Source organism: Sinocyclocheilus rhinocerous, unplaced genomic scaffold (genome assembly GCF_001515625.1).
Source record: "Sinocyclocheilus rhinocerous isolate Xijiao unplaced genomic scaffold, SAMN03320098_v1.1 scaffold4019, whole genome shotgun sequence".
NCBI lineage: Eukaryota > Metazoa > Chordata > Actinopteri > Cypriniformes > Cyprinidae > Sinocyclocheilus > Sinocyclocheilus rhinocerous.
Genome location: NW_015661870.1, coordinates 56,748 through 82,578, shown reverse-complemented (window position 1 = coordinate 82,578; position 25,831 = coordinate 56,748). Strand labels below are relative to the sequence as shown.

At 37.1% G+C, this 25,831-nt stretch overlaps 4 protein-coding genes and 1 long non-coding RNA gene across 7 annotated transcripts in view; 2 read left to right on the top strand and 3 right to left on the bottom strand.

The window, feature by feature from the left end:
* Positions 1 to 3,320: 3,320 nt before the first annotated feature.
* LOC107726585 (snRNA-activating protein complex subunit 1-like) lies at positions 3,321 to 8,064 on the bottom strand. The gene is made up of 10 exons (XM_016536229.1): positions 7,819 to 8,064; positions 7,272 to 7,431; positions 6,758 to 6,898; positions 6,318 to 6,425; positions 5,770 to 5,919; positions 5,100 to 5,144; positions 4,885 to 4,947; positions 4,559 to 4,694; positions 4,403 to 4,477; positions 3,321 to 3,832 (listed from the first exon to the last, which is right to left on the bottom strand). Exons 1-10 carry the CDS (start codon positions 7,947 to 7,949, stop codon positions 3,777 to 3,779), a joined length of 1,065 nt encoding a protein of 354 aa, XP_016391715.1. The 5' UTR covers positions 7,950 to 8,064; the 3' UTR covers positions 3,321 to 3,776.
* Positions 8,065 to 10,768: 2,704 nt separating this feature from the next.
* ifi27.1 (interferon alpha inducible protein 27.1) lies at positions 10,769 to 12,849 on the bottom strand. 2 transcript variants are annotated; one of them, XM_016536244.1, is made up of 4 exons: positions 12,795 to 12,849; positions 12,685 to 12,714; positions 12,348 to 12,509; positions 10,769 to 11,397 (listed from the first exon to the last, which is right to left on the bottom strand). In XM_016536244.1, the coding sequence occupies exons 1-4, from the start codon at positions 12,802 to 12,804 to the stop codon at positions 11,300 to 11,302; spliced, it is 300 nt and encodes a 99-aa protein (XP_016391730.1). In that variant the 5' UTR covers positions 12,805 to 12,849; the 3' UTR covers positions 10,769 to 11,299. The 2 variants fall into 2 exon arrangements, with proteins under 2 accessions (XP_016391730.1, XP_016391729.1); XM_016536243.1 differs by lacking the exons at positions 12,348 to 12,509; positions 12,685 to 12,714; positions 12,795 to 12,849 and adding exons at positions 11,508 to 11,669; positions 11,845 to 11,874; positions 11,955 to 12,009.
* A 3,925-nt stretch (positions 12,850 to 16,774) lies between these two features.
* LOC107726600 (uncharacterized) lies at positions 16,775 to 17,394 on the top strand. The gene is made up of 2 exons (XR_001638284.1): positions 16,775 to 16,853; positions 17,147 to 17,394. It is a non-coding gene; the product is annotated as an uncharacterized LOC107726600 (long non-coding RNA).
* A 191-nt stretch (positions 17,395 to 17,585) lies between these two features.
* Positions 17,586 to 20,922, bottom strand: LOC107726598 (interferon alpha-inducible protein 27-like protein 2A). Its single transcript, XM_016536242.1, has 6 exons — positions 20,857 to 20,922; positions 20,736 to 20,765; positions 19,964 to 20,125; positions 19,104 to 19,208; positions 18,722 to 18,828; positions 17,586 to 18,283 (listed from the first exon to the last, which is right to left on the bottom strand). The coding sequence occupies exons 1-5, from the start codon at positions 20,864 to 20,866 to the stop codon at positions 18,749 to 18,751; spliced, it is 387 nt and encodes a 128-aa protein (XP_016391728.1). The 5' UTR covers positions 20,867 to 20,922; the 3' UTR covers positions 17,586 to 18,283; positions 18,722 to 18,748.
* Positions 20,923 to 24,778: 3,856 nt separating this feature from the next.
* LOC107726593 (PHD finger protein 3-like) overlaps positions 24,779 to 25,831 on the top strand; it is a 13,454-nt gene continuing 12,401 nt past the window's right edge. Inside the window, exons 1-2 of one of the 2 annotated variants that reach the window (XM_016536237.1) lie at positions 24,779 to 25,044; positions 25,415 to 25,525. In XM_016536237.1, coding sequence (XP_016391723.1) covers positions 24,804 to 25,044; positions 25,415 to 25,525 — 352 coding nt within the window. In that variant the 5' untranslated portion in view covers positions 24,779 to 24,803. Of the gene's footprint in view, positions 25,045 to 25,067; positions 25,132 to 25,414; positions 25,526 to 25,831 lie in introns of those variants that run through there. The other variant, XM_016536236.1, reaches the window with a different exon arrangement.

Genomic DNA, 25,831 nt, shown 5'->3' with positions numbered 1-25,831 from the left:
AAGATAATTCCGCACACAGCTGCAACTGCAGGTTTTCAAACAGAGATGGCGACAAAGAGACAAAACTTATGGACTGCAGCTTTAAAACGTTGTAAACCAACAAAAAGTGGAAAAATGATAAACTCTTATTTTGACCAATAGAAACTGAAACGTATAAATTGTATAAAATTACAAAACACAAAAACATACAACACATTACAACTTGCCCTGATCTGACATTTATAAACAATACCTTTATACTGAAAACAGAGTTCAGGTTAAAATGCTCCTTCATTATAATAATTGGCTCTTCTCTTTCAGAAAAAGGTTACTGGAGCAATACCCCAGTTAAGAGGTACAGGTACCCGAGGAGGTACATCTTTGTACTTTTTTTTTTTTACCCCTAAATGGTACATATTACTACTTAAAGCCAAAGGTACATATTAGGCTAACTAAGGTGTACACTACACATTAGTATCTTTTGAAAGGGTACCGCCCCAGTGACAGTTCTGTAGCCTGCCTTTTTCTGATGTTTTATTGAGTGCACTTGTTTAACCAGAAGCTATTATAAAATTAAGCTGATATAAAAATTTCAGTTTGGAGAAAGTACCCTTGTGAAATACTCCGTATGTGTAGCCGAGATCTCACAGCAAAATAAACGATTACATTTCATTATAGATCTCTTTAATGATTTATCAATTTAACTATTTTTAGTACTTTAGTTCTACATTTCCCATTGGAGATCAAACAAGTTGATTTAGAAAATGAAGGACTTTCAGCAGGGGCAAAAATAAACATGTTTTCTGAAGGTTTATTTCTATAGCCTATGATTAACACAGTTGCACAATCTGTCTCTGACACTGATATGTGATTCTTCAGTTAGCTGAGGATATCTGACTCAAATATATCTATCTCACAAAAATGAGACTTCTTCAAACTATGCTTTATGCTAAAATATTTATGACATCTTCTGTATTAAAGATAAGGGCCTTGAACAACCTTAAAGTTGATTTTAGTGAAATTGTATTGATGTGTATTTCTTTTGTGCGTTATTAGGATTGTGTTAATTAGCTATTACCTTTGAACTTGCAAGAATCAAATTAAATTCATTTCATTTTTAAATTCAAATTCATTTCTGAATTTAAATTCTAAAATACTAACAGGTTCAGCGACAGCTAGGCACCTTATAAATCTACATCTAAACATATGTATTACCTATAATTCTTTATATATTATATATTTCTTCAAAGTTTAAGCGTACCATTTTTTCTTTTGGAAAAAAATTAATTGTTCTCTAAACTGCTGTCATGGTAATGACATCAGTTTGGGGGACAGTGATTTATTTTAAAAAGCCGTTTAAATAAAAGGTATTGGAAGAAACACGATCAAAATCATAGCTATAAGCCATTATAATGTGTGATTAAAATGAGAATGATTTAAAAATCCAACCATAAACGTTTTAAAACTATTTTCAAAGGCAATAACAATCAGCAGGTGAGGAAATAAACTGCAACACTAGCAATAGCCAGAACATGGATTATATAAAACATCGCTTGAAATTCTCCAGGCGTGTTTATAATCGTTTGAATGAAATGTCAGTTGTTATAATGTCATATACGTTACAGTAGAAAAGATGAACCCTTTGAGATGATGATATGAATGGTGATAATGATGCTGGCAAAATTCGTCGCTGAGCCATGCCGCAAAATCAACCAAGGAGCTTTAATAAACATACTGATAGTGTGTATAACGATATTTGATCAGGAATGAATTCAAAGCTTTCTAAAAATCGTTTAAAGCAAAGCGATACGTACTATCTGATGCCATGGTCGCGTTGCACTGAACCAGCGGCGTCAATCACCCGCCCTATCGATCGATATCTTCATAAGTATAAACAAAGAGGCTTGGCGACCGGTCTTTCTTCACGTATCAGCCCGTCTGTCCCCGTCAAACCTGCTGGAGACGGAGGAGAAGCCCACCGGGACACACCGCTGTCGCGGGCACGCATACGGGCACGAGGCATCTGGACGAGAACGCGCTGCGCGCTCTGCAGCAATGACCTCCAGAACCTTCATCCAGACTCAGTTATGTATCAGTGTATATCGTATTCAGTTTCCGCATATGGGGCCTATACATTTGTGTCTTCAACTTTTGTGTACTAGGGGTTGATTTTTATTTTTGTTAAATGAAAACCACAATAAATCTGTCCCGAATTGTTTTTACCATATGCTGTAACTTTTTTCCCAGATGGACTTTCATTATTAAAATGTATTTAAAAAATCTATTATTAAATTTGACTACATTGTAAGACTATGATCCAAACAAGGAGTAAAATAATATCATATAGTGTAAAAATAACAACGACTGACAACTGTGCCAGCAAGTTTGATCGAATACTAATGTACTTGTTTACCAACAGTGTCAGCAAAGACCATGCCTCCAGTCAGGTGTGTTGAGGCAAGTTGGAGCTAAACTCTGCAGGACACCGGCCGAGTTTGGACAGCCCTGTCCTGGAGTTTCTTTTAATGAGCTAATGAGTTGAATCAGGTGTGTTTGATTAGGGAGACACACAAAATGTGCAGTGCTGGGGGGCGCCCAGGACCAGGGTTGAGAAACACTGCCTTAGATGAAATATGAGACATATATAGTAAAAAAAAAAAAATCTTGTGGGTATTTTAGAAACATAAACTACTAGCTATAAACAAAACATTTTAGAAAAATTCTTCTGTGATATGTGTATAAATGTTGTTATAGGAGAAAGTAAATAATGCAGAGTGTTTACAGATTGCATACAAATATGAGTCAGTTGAATCATGAAGAGCAACACTGAATAGTTTAGATTTACTGAAAATAACTTAAATTACTATAAATCTACTCTCAGATCATGCAAAGCTGCTGCAGTTAGTTGCTAAAAAGAAGTATAACATTTTTATAAGCATTATTTTCTATCAATCTCCAGGAAAGAAAGTCGTCGAAAACACCATATATATTCGCACAAATTTAGCAAACAGCGACTCTGACCCTACACTGCTTATGTGCCTCATGTTCCCAGCATGCATAGAGGGAAATTAATCTTTATGTGCAATCAGTCACTATGATTTGGATGTATTGAATTCATCTTAACAGCTACGGCCTATTATGTGCAAACTACATCAATCTTGACTGTGCTGCAGATCTAAATTATCAGGTGACTCCACACTTTGGCTGAGGCAAGGGAGAGAAATGCTAGGATTGGAAGTGATAAAAGATATTGATTAAAATCAAGCAGCCGAATGAGTACATCAATAAAACCTTCAGGTTAGAAAGAACTGGCCATATGCATATAAAAGACCACACAACTCTCGTTTCTCAGTGTGTGAGATGTATTAGCTGGCACGAATACAATAGAAAGAACGTGAAATTACAGAAATTACATTCTGAATTATAAAATCGTTAACATGGTTTAAAACAACAAAGTATACTTTAAAAACTATCCATTTTAAATAGCTGCTTAATAACATGTTAATGTAAAAACTATCAAAGAACAGTAAACAAATAGCTTTTTTATATAAACAATTATTGTCTAAAATGTATATCTATCACATATTCTGATGCCAAATACTAAAATACAAAAAGAAAAAAGAAATAGCTGTCTTAAAAGCAACTTACATTCACTGCCCTTTTAACCCAAAAGCAGCAACATTTTAAAATTACATAAAACAAATCAAATGAAACTGGAGCTCAGAGCACAAATTCCACTAGCTTTTAACACTGGGCGGCCCGCCAATCACACTCCATCCAGATGGTGCTGCTTAATACTAAGTGGGATCGCTGCTCTTGTCGGGGTTCCAGTTGAATTTTTTCTTCTTTTTTTCTAGGGAATTCAAAGTCAAAAAGTGAAGTTCTTGCATTAAACAGGCTCTTCTGCCATTATTAGGTTAGCATGATCTAATGACCCAAGGGTATCTGCAGGGTTTTAAAATCCAATTTAAGGCTTTTAAACACCTGCACATATAAAATGACTGCCATATGGGCAGAGTAGGGCAAAATGACTAAAAATGATGATTTAAACAACTATACAGTTTAAATATTACTGGTTGTGACAAAACCAAAAAGTTCTAAAATGATAAACCTCACATTTAAGCCTTTAATCCATTTTAAGTAAAATGGATGATATTTATATTCATTTAAAATATATATAATTAGAATACTGGACAATTTTATTGTTGATCTGAAAAAAAGAAAAGAAAAAACAGCAGACGGCCTGAAAGAAAATGTGAATCCATTCAATGTGCGGTATTCATTGATTGCAAACTGTTCTGTAACCATGAGCCTGTAGAACGTGCGACAGACCTGTGTTTATTTAGAAAAGTGCACGTTTAATTAAATCATAGCCTTTTGAAGTTTAATAATCATGCACATTAATCAACATCTGTTTGCTTACCTGGTTCCATCTCACCGTCTTTCACTGCACTCAAACACCACAGCCGGGTCAAATTCGAGCCCTCATCCTCAATTCCTATCGTATAGAAATGGCTATAATCAATCAATGCAAACCAAACTGTAACTAGGTGAGTCTATCAGGGTGGGCAGGACTTACCCTGAGTTCTGAAGCGTAACTGAGTGCGTGTTTTAAGTGATGGGAATCTTTTCTTTTTTGATGACACCTTTGGTGAAATGTCTGGTCCAGCTGCTGGGACCAATTCTGCCTGTCTGTGACGTCGGGACTTGGAAGCCTAACCAGGGAAATGATGCAAAACAGTGCAATTACTTGCACAGTCTTATGTGGATTATGCTTAATAACCTATCTACATGTAAAGGCCTTGTAAAGTGTTTATTTTATGTGCTCATGTTATTAATTATGTACAAACAATTAAAACAATTTAACAAACAATCTGACCTGTCCCTTATGCTTTCTATATTTACCTCTATAACTTGTCCATATGATTTGGATTTGATTGACGCTAACAGCTGGGCTCTGCTGGAGCTCTTAGGATGGAAAAAAAGAACACAGTGAATGACGCACTCCTCTGGTAAAACAAAAGTACTGCAACATCACAAGATAGCTACACTGCTGCAGTATGGAGCACTATGAAGTATTAAAGAGACATATGAAAATTTATTTTAACTTAATCTCTTACTTCTTGATTTGAAGGTCCCTCTCCAGCATCCTGCTGCTCAGATGTCTGAAAAAACAAACATAGTGCTTTAAATACGTACACAGTTACAAAACACATATACAGTACATTCTATAAACATATTCAGGAATAAGTTCAGGATTAAGTGCCATCATTTATGTAGTAGTTTTGCACTACTGTTCCAAAGTTTGGGTCACTAAGATTTGTTTTAATTTTTGGAAATCTTAAGTATCGTAAACTCACCCAGATGTAAATGTAATGTAAAATATTTCAGATTTACACTATCCTTTTTATTTCTTATTCTAAATTAACATGTAAAATGTCATTTATTTCGGTGATGGCGATGCTGAATTTTCAGCATCATTACTCCAGTCTTCAGAGTCACGTGATCCTTCAGAAATCATTCTAATATGCTGATACATTTCTTAATTCTATTAATGTTGAAAACCGTTCGATAAATAGAAAGTTGAAAAGGACAGCATTTATTTGAAACAGAAATCTTTTGTTATATTATAAATGTCTTTACTGTCACTTTTGATCCGTTTAATGCATTCTTACTGAATAAAAGTAATTAACTACTTTTAAAAACAAACTAAAATTAGTTCCTCAAGATATTAATTCCTCAACAACAAACAATAATACAACATAGATTCATAAGCACAAATACACTTACTGCACGATTCATCTGCCAGCTGGAATAAGTGAAGACGGCACTGTTTAGTTTGGGAACCAGGTTTTGTTGTACAATATTCAGGTTTGGGTCTGGTTCAGTGAAAACGGCTTTCTTCACACCTTCATAATGCTCATGGACATTTGCAATTTCCTAAGGTGCGGAAAAATACAACTGGACTTGTTAACCAAAACAGCCTTCCCATTCACAAGCAACTCCTAATCACACTTGTAATTGTCAAATAAAACAGATTTGCATTTAAAAATCACAAATTAGATGCAGTTTCTACAGGATGACTTTTAGTGCAAATTTTGTTTTGTTATAGCCATAATTCATTAAGACCAATATTTAAATCATGTCTTTGACTGATCAGTGACATGACAAACATAGTGACACTCAGTGTTAAACCTGGCTCATGTTTAGCACTGAGTTTAAACGTCATAGAGCAGCTATAAAAAGCATTCACACATTCAGAAATGTATTTAAACAAATGCTGGAGGAGATACATTTTAATACAAAATGAAGCTCTTGAAGCTGTTATGTTGAATCACCTCTAGTACATCTGTGGTGACGAGTTCCTGAGGACGTGATGGCGGATCAACAAACTCTTCACAGATTTTCCTCTTCCTTCCATCTTCCCTCTTTATCCTGAAATTGAGCTGTAAACATGTACAATGAGCACCTTTGGCCCGAGTTCAGAAAACTCAGGTTAAATCAGTTTGTTTCCATCAGTACGGACACACACAGCAAAGAAAAAACACTGCTTAATAATGTCAACATGTAACTTCTCTTACATGACATATCCTAGTGAAACAGTATATTCAGTGTAAGGTGGGACTATATCCACATTAAACTGACTAATTCAGCAAGTGACTGAAACGAAGGACTTTACGGCAAATCACAGCAAAAATCTGGGCAAAACTGTGTGGTTTATGTAACACTGTGTCTTGCAGCCAGTTTAGATATACAAGCACTGAGCTTATTAACCTACCGGTGTTGGCATGGCTGTGAAGTAGAAAGCTTTATCGGACAAGAGCTTTCTGAAGACATAAACCACATCGTAATGTTTAGCATTCAATGCATCCTTCTGAAACTGCATAACATCCTTCCAGTCCTTCAGAGCGATGCGGATCTACAAAGCCAAACATTCACAATAAAACAGACAACCGCTAAAAAAATGACAATACATGAGTTTTAATTCATTTGCTGTCATGTCATTCAAAACCTGTAAGACTTTCTTTGGAATATAAAGAAGATATATTGATGTTTTGGCCATACAATAAAAGCCAACAAGGTCCAAAACAAAAGTTGTAAGGACCAAAAACCTCAAAAATATATTTTGTGCTCCACAGAACAACAAAAAAGGTCATACAGGTTTTGGAATGACATGGGAGTGAATAACCCCAGGCCCTAGTAACAGAACACAACAATTCTAAACAGAAACACTAAGACAAACAGTGACCCAGAAGGTTGACAGAATGATTAGATGCTGGGTGACAGCACACCTTCTCTCTGGGAGTGGCGAGTTGTGTGTTGAAGAGGCCGTACAGCAGATAAAGGCCCCCCACTCTGATCTGGAACGTGTAGGGAGGAAAAAAGTATGGAGCCACCACAGACAGAATCAGACGAGCAAAGCGCCTTCTCTCATTTGGCTCCGGTTTACCACTGCAGAGAGGAGGAGAGAGAAAGAAATTACTTTTCAAACATAATAGGGGATGGATGGGAACCCCTCATACAAGATCATATTTGGGGGCCTGTGCATGGAATCTAAAAGATTGAAAATCCTAGCACTAAAGCATCAATACACACAATAAAAGCAGTGACGGGGAAAACGATGCCAGTAATGTTCATAATAATAATAATAATAATAATATACAATAAAATGAACATTCAACAAGAAATACTTTCAGATATACAGACAAGTATGGGCAACTGAAATTTGAGTTTTGCCACAGTATCACATGTTCTTTATATAGTTCTCTTATGTGATGATTCTAATCTCATTTAAAAGGATTCACATTAAACTGTCACTGGCATCGATGTCAAACTCACTGGAAGATGCTGCTGAAGTCCATGCCTCTCCAGATCTCTACAAACTGCTCGTACCGAATTGACTCGGTCGCTTGAAAACGACCCAGTAGTTCTTCACAGTCTGTTTTTACCGGTCCGCTGAAATTATCCATCCTGCCCCGTAATCACCACAAAGACTTCATTGCTTATGTTTTAAAATGAGATCAAATAGCATTGTTGTTTGAGTTCTCGTCTCGCTCACATGCTGCTGTTTGATAAGAGGTTTAAAGTTTTGTACTGCCATCTAGTGTTTCGGATGTATGAAAAGTGTCCGTGTCCCAAACACAGAGGTAGAAACATGACTGGCAGTTCCACCTGTGGCACCAACTATTGTCAGAGGATGATAAACAAATTTGAAAGATTCTGTCGATATAGTACAGTAAATTCTGTAGGCCTACAAAAATACTCTAAATTATTACTTTTCAAGAAACAACTCAAAGCCAAAACAACATCTAGCACATTTTTTATTGGTTAGCCCAGTTATACATTTTCATAAGAGTTATTTTCACATTAATTTGATAAAGATTGAAGTAAAACCATGCTATATAGCATGTACTAATGATTCCATTAATGACTGTCACCGAGCAATTCATAAAAATAATATTTTAAAAAGTGAAAGATAAAAAAAAAACAGTCTGACATCTGTAATACTAGCCTAATTCAAATAAAAGCTTGCTGGCACGCTCAAGAAAGTTGTCTTAGCAACAGAAGGTCGAGGCTATTGTTTTCAAAACAAACATTCAGGCAAACATGATGAGTAGGCTATGCAAAACTACCTGCTGGATGCTAACCCAGCATATTTGCATCTCAGAGATGTCTATTTGATGTGCGTGTTTACATTGTTATGATTTAAAATGCTTAGTTTTTGCAGACGTATGTGCTATCTGGGAACAAAGAACCCCATTTCATTTTCACTGTTAAACACTGACGCATTTTACAGTGTGCCTGCATCAACACATGGTGTCATTTATGTGCTTTTGTTTTGTATACATATCCTTCATGGGTGGGGAGGGTAGGGCAGGTATGGGTAGCCTATATAGGGCATTGCGACATTATTACCTTATTACTAAATACTTAATGTTATTGTTCTGCTAGTATGTGCATTTAAGCATTAGATCTTATGTGACAGAAGACTGACAAACGCCATTTAGTCTGTTTTCTTTCCACGTCTGTAATTGCCCATACTGGTGACACATACAAAATGCTTTCCATTGAGCTCAAGCATTTTAAAGGGGTCATATGATGTTGCTAAAAAGAACATTATGTTGTGTATTTGGTGTAATGCAATGTGTTTATGCGGTTTAAGGTTCAAAAAACACATTATTTTCCACATACTGTACATTATTGTTTCTCCTCTATGCCCCGCCTTTCTGAAACGCGTCGATTTTTACAAAGCTCATCGGTCTGAAAAGCGAGGTGTAGGCTACGCTGATTGGCCAGCTATCCAGTGCGTTGTGCTTGGCTGAATACCTCAAGCGTGTGACGGAAATGTTACGTATGGCGTTATTTTACTGTCAAATGTGGAGAGCGCACTGTTGTGGCGCGAAAGTACATTGCTATGATGCGCGAGCGCGAATCTCTCCGCTCGCACACGGATTTCCTTTGTTCTCGCGCTAAAAACCGGACGCGCGCTCTCAGATATGCGCTGTAAAACGTGTCCGTGTCCGTCGCCATCGCGAATCTCTCCTCGCGCTCAAACTGTGTCCTTTGCACTTGCAAATCTCTCCTTGCTCATGCGCTAGAAATGAATTCTCTTCGCACCTGGATTAAAAGTTATCAACAAATCAGACTTTCATGACTGACCGATTAAAATGCTACGTGAAATCGAATTAGCTGGAATTATTTTGACAATCAAAGACAGATCTTTAATTTAGTTACAATGTAATATTTAGTCATATTAATCAAAAGTATATTAGAAATGGCTGGGATTGGGGTGCTTGGATGATTTGTGCAAATAACCTAGTAATCTGTCTGTTTTAACTGGTTACAACAGTTAGATCGTGGAGCGTTTGAAGCAGCAGGAAACTTCACATAGCATGTAAGGACAACAACAATAGCTCTACATTTGTACAAGGATGTTTTTAAAATTCTTTTGAGCATTTATCATGTTTGTAATCAAGTAATGCATCCTTTCATACTGGAAATTGGCTGCAAAGGCAGGTACATGCTCGAGAGTGATTTCATTAGCAAATGATTTGTCAATGGATTGTCCTGGTACTGACATATGTGATACCTGAGGTTAACCAACACTGATGTATCTGAAAGTAAAATAAGCAATAAATGTAGTTGTCAAAGTGCCATTGATTGAAAAAAAGGTACATGAAACAAGGTAATGAAAAATGTTTTATTTGATAAACCGGAATAAAGTACAGATTTGAACCAGTTACATATACTGAACAAACCTAGCTGTAAACATAATTTGCTTAATCACTTCGGCTCAATTCTCAAATTTTTTTCTCAGTAAGTTTAACAATTTGTTTTGAAATTGAGATTTGAAATTCTTATTAATTTAAGTAAACTGCATGTGTTTTGGCACATGTAAGTACAATTTTCTACTATTTGCATTACATTTACATTTACATTACAACCTCTAAACATTCTGTCATCATGTGAACCATTACATGCAAAATCATCCATTCAGTTGTCAAAATTTGTCAGTAATGTGAATAAAGCCATGCTTATATAAAAATGTGCATATTCTATTGCAGACTTGAAAACACACTTAGCTTAGTTATTTTTGTTAATAACTAAATATGAGTCAGAAATTAGGTTAAAAAATATTGAAAGGTTAGAGCCCCATTTAACATGACTTATTGATTTGTAATTGTGAAGTTACATAGAAGAACCCTGTAATTTAGTGAGACAGATATACAGATAGACAAAGCTTTAATTTAAAACAAAAGACAAAATACATCTATACAAATTATTTCAATTGTTTATTAGGTTTACTAAACAAGGTCTCTACAAACATATTGTAACTGCAGGTCCATACAAATACATTTGCAAACACACACAAGGTGCTTGCAAAAGCCTTTGAAACCTTTGGAAAGCCATACCCTGTAGGAAACATGTGGTGGAGAACCCATTCGGAGAACCTCTCTTATAGCTTATATAAGTTTGCTGACCACATGAAAAATAGTGCCTATGGTTGCAGAATGTTCCTCTTGTGCGGAAATCGGAGAAACCCTTTTCATTATTCAGCAAAACTCCCCTAATGACAGTTAGATTAACTCGATGTAACAGTGAATTACACAAAATCGGTTTATGATAGCTAAAGAAATGACAGAGAGAGCTCATATGTTTTTTATTCTTCTTGTTTTGTCAGTGCTATAAACAGCACCCTTAACGCAGGTGTATATGAAAAGATGATCTCATACACACCTAAACCTAGAGCTACTGACATTCTAAGTGATGTTGATCACTGATATATAGCACTAGTTACTGATACAATAAATTGAACCAGTTACAAAGTACAGTTGCTAGCCATACTGGCAGCGGCACCCACCACGGCTCCCACAGTCCCCACGATGGCTTGACCTGCCAAAGGGATTCCAGCAGCACCTGATGACATAAATTCAGTTGTTAGCTGAAGGGTTTGTGTATTTGCCCTTGTGCATAAATAACTGTTGTTAAACTATTTAAAGTTTTTTTTTCCCTGATATGTGACTCACCAGCGGCTTGAAGAGTTGCAACCACGGATCCAGCTGCGATCCCTCCTCCGTTAGCGACAGCAGCAGCTGACATCAAAGAGGAGGCAATAGAACTTGCAGCAATTCCAGCTGTGGTGAAACCTGCCGCTGTTAGAACAGCAGGAGCTGCAGCAACTGTTAAGACTATTGGTGCAATCACAGTATAAGCAGGTTAGTTCAGGTGGAAACACTGGAGCACATTACTGTATACGGACCACTGAAATATGCAACTAAAACATTTATATATATATATTCTTGATTTAGACTAAATAAAATAGGATTGAAAATACAATAAAAATGTAGGCTATTTAATTTTTACCTGCTCCTACACCAGCTCCAATAAGCGTAACTAGGGGAAAGAAAAAACAAGTAAACAATTGTTGAGAAACAAACATTTAAAATTCTACAGTTCTATTAGAATATACTTACATGGATCCATCTTAAGTCGACTTTACTAAAGCAAGCAAACTCAGGATGCTCTTGCTTTGCACTGATGCTCTTGCATGTGAGAGCTTGCCTTAATAACTTAGTGGGCGGCTACTTTTTGAGAAAGGAAACCGAAACACATCTGAAAACAACACACTTCCTCCATATTTTATTACCTTCGAGTAAGCTCAACTCAGCAAAAGCACTGGAGCCTTCCAAGATAGTGTACTAAGGCTCAACAGAAGACTCGATAAAGGCAAAAATCTTTGACACCTTGCCCACGCTTTCACCTGTTGCATCCATTAGTCTCCTTCTGCAAATTCGCATGAACTAAAACATGGTACAGTGCTTTTACACTGCTTCCCAGAAGTTTTTTTTCCCTGATATGTGACTCACCAGCGGCTTGAAGAGTTGCAACCACGGATCCAGCTGCGATCCCTCCTCCGTTAGCGACAGCAGCAGCTGACATCAAAGAGGAGGCAATAGAACTTGCAGCAATTCCAGCTGTGGTGAAACCTGCCGCTGTTAGAACAGCAGGAGCTGCAGCAACTGTTAAGACTATTGGTGCAATCACAGTATAAGCAGGTTAGTTCAGGTGGAAACACTGGAGCACATTACTGTATACGGACCACTGAAATATGCAACTAAAACATTTATATATATATATTCTTGATTTAGACTAAATAAAATAGGATTGAAAATACAATAAAAATGTAGGCTATTTAATTTTTACCTGCTCCTACACCAGCTCCAATAAGCGTAACTAGGGGAAAGAAAAAACAAGTAAACAATTGTTGAGAAACAAACATTTAAAATTCTACAGTTCTATTAGAATATACTTACATGGATCCATCTTAAGTCGACTTTACTAAAGCAAGCAAACTCAGGATGCTCTTGCTTTGCACTGATGCTCTTGCATGTGAGAGCTTGCCTTAATAACTTAGTGGGCGGCTACTTTTTGAGAAAGGAAACCGAAACACATCTGAAAACAACACACTTCCTCCATATTTTATTACCTTCGAGTAAGCTCAACTCAGCAAAAGCACTGGAGCCTTCCAAGATAGTGTACTAAGGCTCAACAGAAGACTCTATAAAGGCAAAAATCTTTGACACCTTGCCCACGCTTTCACCTGTTGCATCCATTAGTCTCCTTCTGCAAATTCGCATGAACTAAAACATGGTACAGTGCTTTTACACTGCTTCCCAGAAGAACCAAGTATGTTACAGGCAATTTTTGCTTTTCCAGATATACACTCCCTGATAGCACACATACATAGAGACTTCTATTAGATGTGCGTGTTTACATCTGGAAAAGACGTATTTTTTTAGAGAGTTCTGCAATATGTCTCTAGGGCATTTTTAAATAGACTTATTAGAAAATGTCTTTAAGATGTTTATGATTTATAATGTATGTAAAATTGACTTTTCAAATACGTTTATCAAATGTTTGTACACAGATGCTTTCCAGATGATTTAGAAGACATCGAGATGTGCATGCTATCTGGGCTAAAGCATTGTTACACCCCACATAGCAAATTTTCTCTGGCCCAGCTCCGGCCCACACAACCAGCTTTTGCTTGGCCCACATACCGCAATGAATTACGGTCCTAGTGTGGACCAGGTCTGGATTCCAGCAAGTATGTTACAGGCAATTTTTGCTTTTCCAGATATACACTCCCTGATAGCACACATACATAGAGACTTCTATTAGATGTGCGTGTTTACATCTGGAAAAGACGTATTTTTTTAGAGAGTTCTGCAATATGTCTCTAGGGCATTTTTAAATAGACTTATTAGAAAATGTCTTTAAGATGTTTATGATTTATAATGTATGTAAAATTGACTTTTCAAATACGTTTATCAAATGTTTGTACACAGATGCTTTCCAGATGATTTAGAAGACATCGAGATGTGCATGCTATCTGGGCTAAAGCATTGTTACACCCCACATAGCAAATTTTCTCTGGCCCAGCTCCGGCCCACACAACCAGCTTTTGCTTGGCCAACATACCGCAATGAATTACGGTCCTAGTGTGGACCAGGTCTGGATTCCAGACAAGGAACGGTTGTATGTATTATTTGTGTAATTTTAGGGACTAAACTTACCTGCAAGCAGTGAAAACAGCAGAGAGACGGACTCTCGCTACTTGTCAACTGAGTGAGTTGACGCCCCGTTTCCATGGTAACTCCTTAAGCTCCAGTTTAAATGCGATTTGAATGCTCAACGCGCGCGCCCATTAAAACACATCGAAGTTACGAATTTACATAAATAGTACATAAAAGTCCAATAAAATGTCCTGAAACTTCATCATGTATTGTTTAAGTGGATAGTAGGCCTACATCAAACTGTAAATTGAATGAGAATATGAAAGCAGTGAATAATGCCAAACGTTATTTGAAGTCAGTTTATATATAACAACAGGATATTCTATAATATAAGATATAATATCATATATCATATAATATCATATGAGACATGAATATAATTTCACATATATGTAAACAATTAAACACGCAACATGAGCTTTACGTTATGCATTTTAAAAATATATTTTCTAAATATATTTCAATATATTTAACAGTGTTTCACATATATGTGAATATATAACTTTTCTGTATGTGAAAACATTGGGATTTTACTCAAAAATATTTGAAATGGATTTTAAATGTGGGTCAAGATCGGCCATACATACGTAATCTATATTTGACATCTGGGCCAAATACTACACTTGACATCTGGCCCATGTCTTGTGTGCCGTCTTAAACCCGGTACCATCTCTGCCAAACCCTGGCCATGTTTGGCCCACATGCTGTATGCCAGTGCCGGATGAATGCCAGCTGTGCCAGATGCATGCCAAATCTGGGCCAAATTTGTTTGCTGACTGGGACCATTACACCAATGGGGACTTTAATGACATTGCACATTTAATGACATTTAATGGCATAGCCCAACCCTTCAAAAAAAAGCTGAATACCAATATCCCTCCCTCACGATCTTTAAAGTTGGCACAATGCAGTCAGGCAGGTTACATTCTCCTGGTATCTGCCAAACCCTCAGCTGGAACTCTTCAGATATGAATCCGAGCGCTGGCTCGAAGCATCATGTGCTTCAGTGCCTCAGCTCTCAGTAACCCACTCTGTGACTTTACGTGGTCTTCCACTTCATCACTGAGTTGCTGCTGTTCCTAAAGGCTTCTACTTTCCATTAATACCACTTACAGCTGACTGTGGAATGTTTAGCAGGGATGACATTTCACAAACTGACTTACTGCAAGGGTGGCATCTGATCACAGTACCACATTTAAATTCACTGAGCTCTTCAGAATAAAATTTTTTTTTTTTTCAATAAATGTTTGTAAATGCTGACTACATGGCAGGTGCTTGATGTTATACACCTGTGACAATAGAATCACCAATAATTAGTTGTGTCCCAACACTTTTGTTCAATAAGTTTCTTTCAGGCTGTCATCCAAAACCAGTCTGTCAGCATTCTGACAATTACATTTATCCAAAATGATTTTTATGATGCATTCAAGGTAGGCCTACTTGATGTTAAGCAATCAAAGAATGACCTTGGTAGGTAGGTACCAAAGGTACTGTAAGAATGTCATTGTGAGAGAAAGACTGTGTACTCAAGATGTTGAATTACTGTCTGTATCGTTACGCTTTTCATACCTGCCACATGAGTTTCCTTAAATATTCGTTACTGTTGTCTATATTCATCCGAGGGCAAACAGTGCTAAAGCTTCAGAAAGTATACTACAAGTAACCATTTAATTTCTCCCGATGCACCAATGTTAATTATGGGTGATTTTAACCATTGTTTGCTGAATAAGACCTTGAAAGACTTTTACCAATATGTCACATGTCCAACCAGACATGACAGGACTCTAGATTTATGTTATGGTTCTATAAAGGATGCATATAACCATAATTGTATTCAACTTGTCCCATTATATCGTACAGCCCTAAGGAGGGGGAACATTTTAATCAGACAGTCTAAGAACTGGACTAAAGATTCCATCTCGACCCTACAAGGGTGTTATGAATGCACTGATTGGGAAATGCTTAAAGAGTCATGTGCTGACATAGATGAACTTACTGATGTTGTTAGCTGCTATGTGTCCTATTGTGTTGATAACATTATTCCTGAAAGGTCTGTAAAGGTGTACCCAAATAACAAACCATGGATAACTAAATCACTCAAGGTGCTGCTTAAAGAAAGACAGCATGCATTTCAGAAAGGAAATCGTTCTGCGTTGAATCAGTTAAAAAAGGAAGTGAAATTGGAGATAAATAAGGCAAAGCTGCATTATAAAGAGAAGATAGAACGGGAGTTAAGAAATAGTAATTTGGGCTCAGTCTGGGATGGCATGAAAACCATAGCTGGGACAAAGCCTAAAAGAGATTCTAGTATTGGAAGGGTATAGAGATAATTTTCAGCTTGCACAAGCATTCGATTAATTTTTTGCAAGGTTTGATACTCATGATTTTGAGAATATTCTTTGTGAGCAGAAAAATAATTTAATTGGTAATAGACCTATCCCGTTTGAAGAACAGGATGTTATTAACATGTTTAAACATTCAAAAGCTGGGAAAAGCTTGGGCCCTGATAATATTGAAGGTCGGCTGCTTATCTCCTGTGCAGAGCAATTGGGAACTATTTATTATTTTATTTTTCAACTGTCCCTTACTCAACAGAAGGTGCCGAGATTATGGAAATCTTCTACAGTCATCCCAGTGGCTAAAAATAATCATCCAGTAGAACTATATGATTTTAGGCCAGTTGTGCTGACCCTTTTAATAATGAAGAGTTTTGAGAGATTGTTGAAAAAAGAGCTCCTTAGAATGGTAGAAGATTCACTCGATCCTCTTCGGTTTGCTTAGAGGGCCAGTCGTGGGGTGTTTCTCAACTGGGGTCCGTGGACCCCTAGTGGTCCTTGACGTAAGGCCAGGGGGTCCATATAAAGTATGAATTTTTGTATAAATGTTGTATATTTTGACATGACATGTTCCCATGAAAGAAAAATCCAATATAGCTGATGATATGGTCAACTAACTTGAATTATACTTGACTGCAGTTGGTCCTCACAAAGACACAAATGATACATAGATGAGTAAATTTTGTTCTGGGGGTCCTTGAGGATGGTTCTGAATTGGACTGGGGTCTGGTACGCCAACAGGTTGAGATTCAGGTAGAGGATGCTACGGCCACCTTGTTGAATTTGGTACTTAAGCATTTAGAGGGAACTAAGACTCATGCTAGAATTGTATTCGTTGATTTCTCATCCGCTTTTAATACGATTCAACCTCACATTTTAGTAGAGAAATTAACTTTTGAGCTTTGGTTTTGATTTTTGTATCATTGGTTGGATCCTTGACTTTCTAACTGATCGAATTCAGAGAGTAAGGGTAAATGGGTGTTTGTCTGAGGTACTGTCTTCATCCACAGGGTCCCCTCAGGGATGTGTGCTTTCTCCACTCCTGTATATTTTATACACTGACAATCGCAGGAGTAGGCATGAGAATAGATTTATTGTAAAATATGCAGATGATTCAGCTATTGTCAGCCTCTTCCATGCTGATGAAAATGACCATGGCCTCGTGGTAGATGATTTTGTTCAGTGGTGTGATTTAAAAACTAAAGACATGCATATTGATTTTAGGCGTAATCAAAGTGGTATAAAGAGAACCACTATTAAAGATCAGGAGGTTGAGTTTGTGGAATCATATAAGTATTTGGGATGTGTGATTGATAACAAGCTGAATTTGAATGTCAATGTGGAGAAGATTTGTAAAAGGGGCCAGCAACGTCTGTCTACGGAGACTGTCCAAATTTAACGTTGATAGATCCCTGATGACTCTGTTTTACAAATCTTATATTGAGTCTGTTTTAGCATTTGCTATGTTATGCTGGTATGGCAGTCTAAGGCAAAGACTGCATTGGTGAAAATAGTTAACACTAGCAGTAAGATTTTATGAGTTCAGCAGAGTCATCCTACCGACCTATATAATCGCCAGGTAGTTAGAAAAGCCCAAACTATATTAATGGTTACTTCCCATCCTCTCTACTCTGAGTTTCAGTTTTTACCCTCAGGATCTCGGTTAAGATTTCCTTCTGTTAGGAGTAACAGGTACAAACATTCATTTATTCCTACTTCTATCTCTTTGCTAAATTCGGGCATGTGGGTGGACGTAAAGGTGGAAGCAGGTAGTTGTTTGGTCTTGTGTTGTCCTGTGTTTTTTTTTTTTAATGTAATTTTTAATGTACTTTTTTATGTATTGTAAATGGTCTTTTTTGTATGCTGGTCTTGCTGTAAAACCAATTGCCCTTAGGGGACATAAATAAAAGAAAGAAAGAAAGACACAGACTTAGTCATAATAAAATATATTTAAATCATTAAATACAAGTGTTAAACAGCTTACTTAAAACAGCTTAATCTTACAGATTTTCCCCCAAGGATAAAGTTCATGTACAATGTTAGCCAAGACAATTTTGTTATAATTACATTGACCTATTTAGCAGATGTTTTTATACAGACATCACAAGCAATAATTCATAGAAGCAAACAATGTGTGTGGTGTGTTAAGTTAAACATTAAGTTTAAAGTAGAAAGCTAGATTAGTACAGAATCTACAGCAGAAGAGAAAGATTATTATAATAATAATAATTATTATTATTATTATTATATATTAAAAACAGATTTATACTGCCCATGTTTGTGGTTGTAGATTAGATAAATGCTACGTTTTACTTTATGAATCCTTAAATTTTCTGAAGGGCCTTTTTGGGGCATTTACGCAGTGCAGTTGCCAATTAACCTGGCAACTGAGCTCACGGCAGTTCCCACGATGCCTCCGCTTGCGACGACAGCACCTGATTTTTGAAAACAAAAATTAGTTTGAACCTGTTTTGATCACACATGTTTCCAGAGCTACCATAGCAAATAAAAAACCTCATATGAAACAGACACTGCTACTATAAAGCATTTTACTTATTAGTTGGATAGACAGATGTTCAACTTAAAACCAAAGCTTTTGCCAGTGTTAAACAGCACTTATACAGTGAAGAGAATTAAACCTTAATTATAATGAAAAATAAAACTAAAAACAAAAACCAAATCAGTACTCAAAAGAGAATAATGGATTCACCTGTGGCTCCTGCACTGCACATCAATGGTCCACCCACAGCTGCCCCCACAGTGCCGCCTATGGCACCTATGACAGCCTGAGCTGCAACAGGGATTCCAGCCGCACCTGATAAAACGAATGAAATTATTTAAAAACCAGTCATTCAAAATGAGATTTCCACAACAGAATTCATACATGAATGCAGGGCCTTCACTTGAATTCACAGATCCTGAATAATTCAATATAGAGTGGATTTTCGTGAAGTAGGTTACCTAATGTCTTTAATGTACACAATTCATTACAAATGTATGCAGCATTATGTATAGCCTAAATAAAAAATTTTTGTATTTTATTACACATAGTTTTATCTCTTTAAAGTCCAGCAGAAATATAATGTGTTATTTATTTCAATATAGGCCTACCAATAAACGTATAAACAAATGTCTTTTCAGATAAAGTGGGCCATCTCTGATTTATCAAAAATGATATCCTGCATTTTAATTATAAATTATTAACCCACATTGTTTACTATTACGTTAAACAAACATATTTAGCAACATATTTAACAAACCCCAAAACATATAGCCTATTAATTTATAAGATTCAAAACTGATCATATTTGCTTACATTTAGCTTACTACCTTTTAATAATTAGGTGTGGCCACAGTCACCAGTGTCATTCCATCAACCAAAACTATTTTAGCATTTAAAGAAATAGTGTCCCTTTAATTAAGTAGGCTACTATAGTTATGTGCTGTAACCCAGTGTGAACCCACAGTCTAGCTCAAACAGCCCGCTTTATCGCAATTCATTTTAAATCGCACAGAGTAAAGAAGAAATTCACAGAATGCAATAGCAGAGGTTTCGAGATATTGGCAAACCAGCGGCTTGAAGAGCTGCCACCACGGATCCAGCTGCGATCCCTCCTCCGTTAGCGACAGCAGCAGCTGACATCAAAGAGGAGGCAATAGAACTCGCAGCAATTCCAGCTGCGGTGAAACCTGCCGCTGCTAGAACAGCAGGAGCTGCAACGACTGCTGCGGCTATTGGTGGAAACATGGCATATTTGTAAAACCTTACTGGTTCAGATGGATAAATATTTAAAAGCCACTTAAAACAGTTGGCCTGTGTATTGCAACAGTTCATTGCGTTGAAACTTAAGCCGCTTTTCCACCGTCGGGCCAAACCGTTCTCGTTGCTTAACCGTTTCACTCGTGTTCCAAGTGGGTTTCTGATAACAGAGCCCGTGGACAAACGCTGTCAGTCGTTGCCTTGGTAACGCAAGTGTTTACATAGGTTATCAGATGTAAACAGCGTTCGCTCAAAAACACTTTTGGCAGCTACAGAGAGAAACCAGACACTAGACAACAAACAAGTGATCAATTCTGAGCAGCATCACACGCATGCCGACACGGTTTAGCACAGCTGCTGAGAACTCTGGACAGTTTCAGATCGTGCCGTGCCGTGCCGTGCCGTGCCGAACCGAACCGAACCGAACCGAGCTCGAGTGGAAACATAATTGGAACCGTTCCTTACCGTTCTTAGAACCTTTCTGCCCGACCGTGGAAAAGAGGCTTAGATTCTAATAAAATGTAGCAAAACTTGAAAATCATGTATTCTATCTAGTGAAAAGACATTTAGCATTTTATTTACCTGCTCCTGCGCCAGCTGCGATCATTGTACCTTAGAAGAAAACAAACATACGTTAACTGTCTGCGATTGATAAATATGAAATATTCTGCAGTATTCTCAGCTAGGCTAGCTGTCTACTTACAGGGATCCATCCTAAGTCAACTGAAACGGCCTTGGACTGTCTGTCTGCTTATGTGTGAGAGTTGGAGTTTAAAGGTCTTTGGGTGTATCCTTTTCAGAAAACGAAACTATTCATCACTACAATTTCATCAAGATCAACACCAACTGCACACACAATAAAAAGCCATATCCAGAAAGAACAAACACTATATGAAACTATCATATGAAACTATATATATATATATATATATATATATATATATATGAAACTATAGGCTAAACTTAAATCAATCAATACTCTTAGAAACAAACAAACAAAAGTCATTAGTTCCTCGTTCAGTGTCCCAAAAAGGCATCCCAATAACTGACTAATAACCTTTTTATTGTCATTAAAGTGAAATTATTGAACCTAAACATTGAAGCCTGATAAAAATCGTCATTTGAAAGAAAAAATGTCAGATATACTATTTTTTATTTTTTTGCAGAAGGAATGGTCACATGTGGCTGCTTTCTTGTAGGATGAGGGGCTAGTTGTGCATGAGCAGTATGAATATCATCACTGTAACTCGTTTCTGATTGAAGGAGGGAGTCATGTTGCAACCATCCCCACTCTTCCACTAATACTTTATTGTTCTTGTTTGAAGCTGAGAAGCATTAACCTGTACTAAACTAACCCTCCATAGCAGGTTATGTTCAGAGAGTAATTTGCTAAAGCTGCTTACATTCTGTTACGTCATTTTTTTGGAAACAAAAGCTACGGTATTTGTTTACTTATCTGTAAACTTACCGAGTATGTCACATAACCTGCGTTCTGGTCAGATGGCTGTATTATAATAGAGAAGATGGAAGAAAACGGCCATATACTGACATAGAAATACACAACAAATCTGTAAATAATGTGCATAAAGTCAGGGTACAGAACAAATTGCATCCCTTTTGTTGTTATTATATTGCAGATAGGTGACACAAGGTGAAGGTGACCCTGCAATCTTGTTTGTAAGTCAGTGATAAACAAATGTTAAAATAAATTTACACAAGTGATTTAAATGGATTAATAGGCTTAATCTCTTCATAATCATTCTAACCTCATAACCACACTAGTGGAATCATTTGGAGAACCTCTCAGGCTATCATTTATATGAGAAACTTATAACACGGAACCTATAAGCTCCCGGAAGAACTTTAATAAGTAACCTCAGTAATCCTATCAATTTATATAAATTTAAGTTTCTTGAATACAGAGTATTTATCCAGTGTGGAAATCTGAGAAAACTCCCCAATGACAGATTAAGTGCGTTATCCCGTGATGAATCACATTGAATTACACGCAATTAGATTATGACAACTAAAGAAAGAACAGAAAGAGACAATTTGTTTTTTTCATTTTATAAGCACCTTCCACACACTAAACTGCTGATACAGACATTCCAATGTGATGTTAATCACTTAGATCACAGTAGGAAAATAATAAGAGATATTTGATAAACGCATTAATGCACAGATTTGAAACGGTTACAAAGCACATTTGTTAGCCATGCTGGCAGCAGCACCCTCAGTGGCTCCCACAGCCCCCATGATGGCTTGACCTGACGAAGGGATTCCAGCAGCACCTAAAGACATCAATTATCCCAGGTGAAAGGCCATAAACCAGTTTTATTGTTAAACTGTTAATAGAGTTTATTTTTTTTTACCTGCTGCTGCACCAGATGCATAAGAGTAACTAGAGGTTGGAAAAAAAATCAAGTAAACTGTTTGTTTGTCAATTTTTGATAAACAACATTTAAGTTTATACATTTATATTAGAAGATACTTACAGGGATCCATCTTGGACTCTGCTAAAGCACACGAACTGGATATTCTTAATTTGTTCTAAACTCTGGGTCGTTCGCATTGATAGCTCAGTGGGAGGATGCTTTTCAAGAAAGGAAACCAAAACCACAAACAAACAGAGGGGAACTTTAGACAAACATCGGATATTAATATGAAATTATATACAAATATAAAGTGGGAAATTATGTTACTTTATTACTTCAAATAATTACTAATATTACTTAAATAAATTCATGCAATTATTTCTTTAAACATACAATTGTTTGTTTGCTTATCTTTCAATTTCACGTACTATAACTTTATTATTATTTGTTGAAATACTATCCTGCAAATGCTTTGGCCATACCATAGTAGATTGGAGATTGGGTAGACTGTGGAGAAAGGTTTTGAGACTGTGGGCCATACACTTTAGCTTCTACCAGTAAAGCACTGACTAGAGCTAGATCACACACTGCCCCCTGCCGACGGATCCAGCGCGTCACGAGTTGTTTGCTGGCTCAGAGGGTCAACAGGAAGTACTACTTGTGTCCTATCACAGTTCTCAAGCGGAAAAGGTTGTGGCATTAACGACAACGGCAACCCATATGGCGTCCCAACAACGTAAGCGATAATACAAGTCCTTCTCCCATTATGCGCTGGCTCTTCGATCACAGTGAGAAACGCGGTGAGTGTTTTATCTAGCGTCTCGCGCGGAGTGGGCGTGCACGCTCTCATTTCGTTTAGCGCGAGGCCTTCCTGCGGTGCACGCGACGCGACTCGAGACGAGTTTGTGCAAAAACTGCGTCGAATGTGCCGCTAACTATATATGCACATTTGGGAGGCGGTGTCGAACGCTTGTTGTTGATAAAAGTGAGTTTGATTCGGTCTGGTGAGCGGGTGGAATACACGCAGGCTGGTTGGTAAAGGCCCGCGGAAGCGTTTGGTGGTGTGTTTGTTTTGTGAGGCTTTTTTTTAATGCCGTGCTTTGCTTAAACGACGAATGCATCTTTTGCAAACACTAACGCCGTTTTTTAAAGCTGCCTTTTCTGCTCGGAGAGAGTCAATGAATGTGTGACCTGCTAGGGGGCCGCATGCGCTAGCTGTCTGTGCACGTGAGCCGATCTGGAGCCAAAATAAAAACACTGAAAGCGAAATGTTTCATTTAACACTTGAAACAATTAAAACTTTTTTTTTTTGCAGTGTGTTTGTTGTCTGTAATGCACTTGTGCAGTTTGACACCTGATGCTTTACTTACTGTTCTAATTCATTTGTCAAACATTTCTGTAGCTGTGTTATTACAAGTAGGGGAGAGCGGGGCTAGTCACTTTTTATTTAAATGAATATTTCCTAGAGTAGTTTTTTTGAACGTATGTATAGGCACATAACTTGATGTTGATTTCGTAAAGTTGCTTCAAGTTTTATGGCATTTAAAATGAATAAAAGTTTATTTCCAGTCGTAATGGAGCTGAAAAAAGGAATGCCTTGTAACGCTTTATTTTACGGTGTCCTTGTTACACGTTACATGTACCTACTATTATAACAATTAATTACATGCAAGTAACCCTAAACTGAACCATAATCCAAACCCTAACCATATAGTAAGTACATGTAGTTAATTAATATATTACCCAGTATTTATTTGTATAGTTACACTGTAACAACGAGACCTTAAAATAAAGTGTTAAAACTCTCTAAAGCTTAATTTGGTTAAGAACATATCTTAAGTCGTGGCTCCAAAACAACAACAACAACGTTTTAATGTTATATTGCCAAATCTATTGAACACTGTTGCCTACAACATTCAAAACCCACTGTTAGAGTAAACAAACTTTTTTTGCAATTGGACTTTGGAATTGAAAGCTGGTAGTTACTGAGATACAGCCCCAGTGACAACTAGCCCCTGTCTACCCTATGTCTGTGTATGGTTTGCCATTCATTTTGCTTTAATGCCAAACATTTTATAAAGTATGAGAAACTGTAAGATTCTTTTTTTTTTTTTTTTGGACAGAAGCAAAGCAATGAGCATATATGTGGAGTTAGTCATCAATCCAACTTATTTGTCAAAGTACTCAACATTAGAAGATAATGCAGTGTTCAAGATACATTTAAAACAATTACCTGTTTTACTTTTCCAGAGCAAACCATACAGTGCAGGCATTCATGGATATAGTTGGTGGCCCATTCAATCATCTGGTTCCCAGTGACCAGTTGGATGATTCCTTACTGCTCGGACAGAACCTGGAATGTGAAGCTAGTGATGAGTTTGAAGCAGGTCACGGCCAACCCGAAGATTCACTGAAGAACATGCTCAGTGACAAAGATCCCATGTTTGGATCTGCTAGCACCCAGTTTCATCTCTTAGAAAATGAAGATGTCAGTTTTAAGCTTGGGAGCACAACAGGTACAGTAGTTGCTTTTGAAGTTTGTTTGTGCTTTAATTTAGAAGAAGGTTTGTAATTTAACTACTTTGTGTGTTTTGCAGCTGCAGATAATGACATGACAACAGCAGGTGTTAGTCAGAATCCATCTGATGGAGAACACAGTCAGTCCAGCTTCTCACAGGGCAGAAGACATTTACAGGCTGGCTGAACTCTGCAGGACTGCGGCTCTCTAGGACCGAACTTGCCTACCCCTGTACTAGTTAAATCAATTTAATTCTTACAATAAAATTCAAATACAATTTTAAATATGTAAACTTGTCAATTTTAATATATATATATATATATATATTAGTTACTAGTTGTAATTTAACTACTTTGTGTGTTTTGCAGCTGCAGATAATGACATGACAACAGCAGGTGTTAGTCAGAATCCATCTGATGGAGAACACAGTCAGTCCAGCTTCTCACAGGGCAGAAGACATTTACAGAGGAGACAAACAGGTACACATAACAAAATGGACACAGCTGGATTGCTTTGAATCTGTTGAATCCGCTTGCAATAAAGGTTCAGAAGTAACCCTAATTAGTTCACTGATTGTTTGCAGCTGTCCAACATTTTTTTGTCTTTTTGTTAAAGCTATTAGTTTTTTTTAAGCAATTTACTAGTTCAGGGGTAGGCAAGTTCGGTCCTAGAGAGCCGCAGTCCTGCAGAGTTCAGCTCCAACCCTGAAAAAAAAACTCACCTGCCTATAGCCTTAGTAATCCTGAAGACATTGATTAGCTTGTTCAGGTGTGTCTGATTAGGGT